Source organism: Acanthaster planci, linkage group LG04 (assembly GCF_054643075.1).
Source record: "Acanthaster planci isolate LZ-2023a linkage group LG04, COTS_SCS, whole genome shotgun sequence".
NCBI lineage: Eukaryota > Metazoa > Echinodermata > Asteroidea > Valvatida > Acanthasteridae > Acanthaster > Acanthaster planci.
In genome coordinates, this window is record NC_141780.1 from 2,300,192 (window position 1) to 2,306,312 (window position 6,121).

The window sequence follows — 6,121 nt, forward strand, 5'->3', positions numbered from 1 at the left end:
CTGACCAAACTATGCCAGCCCATAGAGATGTTTTATAACGCACCAAAATATAAAATAAGAGGTGAATCATTACGGTGCTTTTAAAACTGAACTGGTTTAATTCAACAACACTTTTCCCTTGGTTCAGTTTTGAGTTGCTGTTTACTCTTCTCACCGGTATCATGTGAGGGCACTTTAACCAGTAAAATATTTTGACAATAGTGCCTAATTGGGCACAGTACGGCCTACTCCAGAAATTAAACGCATGTGATGTGTTTTGGTACAAAGCCAGTTTGCCATTCGTGCATCAGCCTATGTATCATGAACTCTGAGTGACCTTGTTTAAGCCGGCCAGGACGACCATGGAGGAAGGAAATGGGATGACAGACCAGCAAGAGGTGCGTTAGAATAAAGGCTAGTGAATAAACATGGCATCTAGTGAATAAACATGGCATCTAGTGAATAAACATGGCATCTAGTGAATAAACATGGCATCTAGTGAATAAACATGGCATCTAGTGAATAAACATGGCATCCTGTGAGCTACTGAGGATGCACATCAAGACATCATGCATGCACAATTTACAAAGTACGTACATGCAATGCCAAATTTAGACTGCATTTGCAAAGTTTTGAGCAGTTACACCAGGCGCAGGCACAAACACCAAAGAGTTTCTCTACTTAATTCACATTTTAGACAGAGTTGAGTTATGAAAACTCATTTGGAGTGGCATATGCATACACGTGTGATGCGGTGATGTGGTGACGTACCACCAACTTCACCCACCTGTTCCCACAAAGATATCATGTCGAGTTATTTCAATTAGTTCTTGTGAAGTGTGTACTACATGTATTACAGAGCAAAATTCAAGCCCACACTTACGAAGCTGCACTGTAACATTGAATACACAGTATGCTTTATTTCCACCAGTGTCGACAAAGGTGTAACTGACTTCAGAAACTCCGACACCAAATCGAGTTCCTGGGGGGGTGTTGGTCGAACGGTCCACCCCAAGAGTAGGGGAAAATGGCTCAATCCAACTGATGGCCACTTGAATAAAGGAATTCTGAACGTATGCAGGTTGAACCACCGGAGGGCAGCCTTCAATAACAATATCTGGAAGCCCTGAAAGACAATAAAGAAATGAAAGTTGTTTTATTGATGTTCCATGTCCAAGCTGACAAAGGTGTAATAAAAAGCCATTGTCCATGGGAAACATTCAAGGAGGTAAACCTACGGATACCACAGCGGTCATTTTGTTTCATACATGTGCATCATCCCAGTTTTGTGGAATAAGTGCTCGGCAAAAAACTAAAATCACTTCATTTTGAGGCTGTGTCCAAAATTCCTTGGCTGCAGTTTGACATCAGATACATGAACAGACTTGTCCATGAGTACGAGAGTGGCTTCAGCCATTACCCATAGAGTCCTGTATGATTCAAAGCCAGAGTCAGAGTTTTTTGAACATGAGGAAGCCTTACCATTTCATTTGCTGCTTAATATGGTTTCCTGCAAAGCAACAGTCTAAGAGACTGCACTTTTCTGCTGCAAGGGACAGTACATGTATCCTAAAATACAGGTGCTCCAAGAAAAAAGTTTAGTATTTTGGAGCAGTTACACATTCAATGAACACTTTGTTTCCTTACATGTTACATGTACATGTATATTGCATTTAGAGATCCATCAGGCAAACGTGCATTACATCTCTCAATTAATCATTTTATAATCTTTCCAACAATACAGATGGAGACTGAAAAAGATTTTGGTGGTTTAAATTTCGTAGAGGGACAGGGGCATTAATCTGTTTTGAAAAAGGGGGGGACATAGCCCTGATCAGAACAAATGCGAGTGCAAAGCTCTGAGTAGGGTGGGGTCCGGGGCCGGAAAATTTAGATAATTATAGATGCTCTGTGGTAAGATCTGAAACAATTTCTGGCTACTTTCAGACTTTAGCCATTTTTTAAAAACAAATTTATGCTTTTGCAAGGTGTACATTTTCATTTAGGTTTAAGAAAAAAGTGTGGGGGGGCGGACAATTGATAGAGTATCCCCCCTTGGAAAAGTTGGGGGACACGTCCCCCCATCCCTCACCCAGCGGCGTAGCGAAGGCATTTTCTTTGAGGGGGTGTGCCAGGGTCAATTTGCCGACTGGTCGAACGACGATGTACGTCAATAATTCATGACGTCAATTTCAGTTTCATTTGCCGACTGACCCTTTATTTGCTGACTGAAAAGAATTATTGGGGGGGTGCAACACCCACCACCCCCCCTCGCTACACCGCTGCCCTCACCGATTGACGCCTATGTAATAAGAGGGATAAGGATAGGGTCATTTTATTGGGAAGTGACTGCCTGTGAAAATTACCAGGCTAGTACCCTATTCTATACACCAAAAAAACAGTATGGCACCCTTTTTCCTGTTACCGGTGGGGAAGCTGGTATATTACTAGTGAGGGGTACAAGATGGCACCGGCACCTTATGGGGAGTCAGGAAGGGGGGGCACCAGCTTTCAGTGGTGTGGTTTTCAGGGGCAAACTTTTGTTAGCCTTGTTGAATATCATTTGAACATCCATTTACCTCATTTTTTAGTGGGGGGAGGGGACACCTAGGGGCACTGGGCACCCCTCCCCCACAGCCACACCCCTGCCTGTTACAATACCCAAACCACATTTGTACAGTCCAAAAAACCCTCTGTTAAAAAAAAATGAAGCATGCACAGCTCTCTTCATTATTTTAAAGTGAAATGTAACGAAAACAATGCTAACATATCCTACATAAATGTACAATGTCTGATTTTTGGGTATGTTTTATGCATTTATAACTTGCAACAGCAGCATAATAGCATTTAGCAGTTTACAGGGGAATTTACTCAGCAGCAAAAATACACGCTTTTTAACTTGAAAAGTACAATGTAGCTGTGGGTAGAGATGGAAGCATTTGAAATCAATCAACAGAGTTGTTACTTTAGAATGGTACATGTGCGTTGGGAATGGGTACGCAGGGATGCCTGTGCCTGTTAACTATCACACAAACCAAATCCAAGTGCCCATGTGGCCAGTTTTGAAAAGAGTTTGGGAAAAGAACCTTGATATGCAAATCCAGTCAGCTATCAATTGTTGTCAGTGTATTACTGTTTGTGTATGGTACGTGTCCGTCCGGTCAAAATCAAACCTCCATTGACTGTCCAGACAAACGTCTTTTGCTGGGACAGTCCAGCACGGAAGGATCAAAGGTCCCGGCTCCTTTTGAGTGGACAAACGTTTCTTTCTTTTTATGTCAGGGCACACAATAGTCTTTATTCAGGTTGGTTGAACAGGGTCACTTTTCAAACAGTATACCAGTTTTTCTTCCCAGCATACTTGCACATGTACATGTGATAGTACTTTGTGTGTCAAGGTCTTGTTTTTAAATGGTGGCATTGTGAATTGTTAAAGAAATTTATTCAGTGGTGTGCATGATCTTGCAACACAATTGAAATAATTTCTGCTTTCAGGGAAAGTTGAAAAGCACCTGGACTCGCAAATGACAAAATGAAGGCTGTAACGATGCAACAGTTATGCATCGCCGTGGAAATTATGACTCATGAAAAACTGGCATCTGTTGTGGATGTTGCCTATTGCACATGACACTAAACCCCTTTATTGTGTTTTGCATTGCAGACAGGTGTAGTCCTGTTTCAAAGTATTAAGGTCAACCGCAAAAATCATGAAAAACCATGGACTTTTATTTGAAAAAATAATCTATTGGATAAAAAAAAGTCTGGTGCCAACTACAGTATACATGTATGTACATGTACATCATACAATTATTGCACAGGTTTACTTTTTCCTTTAAAAATGTTTAAGATTTTGAAAAAAAAAATGAATAAAATTTGATTTGACATGAAAGTGGCTGGCTCTTGTGTGTTATACTCATCACCCTCTGCTTTTAAAATTTAATTCAATTTCAACTTTTACTTGTGAATTGCTCAATTAGTCATTTCCCCTGTGCTGTTAATGTACACATGTACATACATGTACATACATGTGTACATGTACATACATGTACATGTGTAGCAGTGTACTACTATTGGATCTGACATAGTCAAATTTTTTACTGAAAAAGTGCAGAGTACAAAAATTAAAATATTTCAACTACCTATAAAAATTAAGTATGTACATGGGATGCTTTATTTTTTAAGAGGTGTTTGGAAGCACAACCATTTGTTATTCGGTCTACTGTTGTATTCCAAATTTGGCCTGAGCATTCCAAGCAAATCTATTTTGTAAGTCATTGAGCTCTTTTCCAGGCTTACTTAGTTCATTCATGCAGAGTGTTTTGCTTTATGAAATAGATAACGGGTCATCAGCGAGCAGGATATTAGGTAACACAATTCTGACAGGATGACGATAGGTCCTAGTACTTGCATTGTTAAACATCCCAATCAATTTTGTTTCCCATAATGATGAAGTACATTGTACGTTGTTTTGGACAGTACATTCTGTCTGTATAACTGTAAAGTAAAAAGCACACCCAAATTGGTAACATGTTTCAACACATGAACATGTACAACATATTCAAGTTTCGGTTTTATACTGAATCAAATGAAAGGAAACTATCGATATCAATTTTTACAAAGAATCATCTTCATAACACATTTTGGAAGGCCAAGCCCAACAAAAGCAATACATGTAGTGTTGTACATGTATATGTTGTGAGATTTGTCACCAGAAACAATGTACAGTCATGACAGTGTCTAGCCTGTGCTACACTGAAACTTTACTTTAGTCATTAATATGCATGAATTTTTAGTGATTGTTTTTATAGAATTTTAAAAGCTTTCTCAGCCCATATGCGTGTACATGTATATGCAACTTGGTTTTTTCCCCTTAAATCATGTAAATTTAACTTTTCTGGACATATTTTTGCTTTCTAATGGCTAATAGGTCACTGTAGGAATAATTATTGGCGTCCGTACATGAAACTCTTCCCCGTCTTACTGTAACTTTGGGTTTGCTCCTTTTGCCTTTCAACAATGCCTTTCTGTTGAGCAAAATCACCAGGGCCAACACTCTACCACAACTTACCTTGGAGAGTCGTCATTGAACCACCAGCGAGTGTTGTTGCTGGGTCCGGCATGTCCGGAGGTACAGTGGTTTGAGGGTTCACCACACTGACACCTGTACCCAACGATATGAACACGATCACCGCCAACCTCAACATCCACACTTGCCGTCGATTCATTCTTGCCCCAACGTTTGTCGGAAACGAATTTAAAAGTTGTTGACTCCTCACTCAAACCAGTCTTGGTCTGTAGAATAATGAGAAGTTTATGCTCTTGTTGTAGGGTTAACGTCACCTTTGGCAAATTTATGCCCACGGTGCCCGCCGTCAGTAGAGTTCCTGTGTCACGGTGAGAAGTTAGTGGTATGTCACTTGTCAGTTGCCTGTGTAGCCTAGGTAGGTGCTTGATGACTCGTGCAAAGAGTTTATAGGTACTGAAGCGTGACCTCTCTTTTGTGGTAACATGCAAATTTTACGCATGACACTGAATTCAGGCATGTCAAGGAAGGCCAGGGCCTTATACACTGCACAAAACTGATATGATCGTGTGGGGTCTGGGGCCGGTGGCCAAGGCTGTGGTTTTCGATGGAGTGGACCTGCGATTAAGACGGTTACCTGACTGCATTGACAGATTGGGGTGTGGTCAAAACCGTCGAGACAAGGAATGATGAGAAGTTTTAATTAGTGCGCAGCCTTATCAAAATTACTGTGGGATTTGTGTGCATATTCCCCAAGATTAAAGCGTGAAAAATGGACGTTTTCAAGGTTAAGAATGGCTAAACTGAAACTTTGCGTTGCAGAGGTCTCCTTGAATCATGGAGGAAAAAAACACCGTGCTTGAATCAATGGAAGTTTCCTTGAATCACGGATGTTCCTCTCTATAATTGTTTGTGAACCACTATGAATGGGTCAACAGTCATCGTCACGTGACTGGACCAGCCCATACGGGGATATGAGAACTACACGTCAATTCATTTTAAACGTGGGTAAAAACTGGCTGTGCTCTACGCATTAGGCTTGGCCCCAGTGACAAATACACGATGCTTTCAATTGCTATAGGTGATTACCTACGATCCATCCATTTTCTAAATTTTTTT

General features: G+C 40.6%; 1 protein-coding gene across 1 annotated transcript in view; it reads right to left on the reverse strand.

Annotated features, from left to right (window-relative positions):
* The window catches only part of LOC110986402 (uncharacterized), a 25,635-nt gene extending 19,843 nt beyond the window's left edge, over nucleotides 1-5,792 (reverse strand). The window contains exons 1-2 of the mRNA XM_022248249.2: nucleotides 5,048-5,792; nucleotides 863-1,105 (exon numbers count right to left, since the gene is read on the reverse strand). Of these exons, the coding sequence (XP_022103941.2) occupies nucleotides 863-1,105; nucleotides 5,048-5,204 (400 nt within the window). The 5' untranslated portion in view covers nucleotides 5,205-5,792. The remainder of the gene's footprint in view (nucleotides 1-862; nucleotides 1,106-5,047) is intronic.
* Between the last annotated feature and the right edge of the window lie 329 nt (nucleotides 5,793-6,121).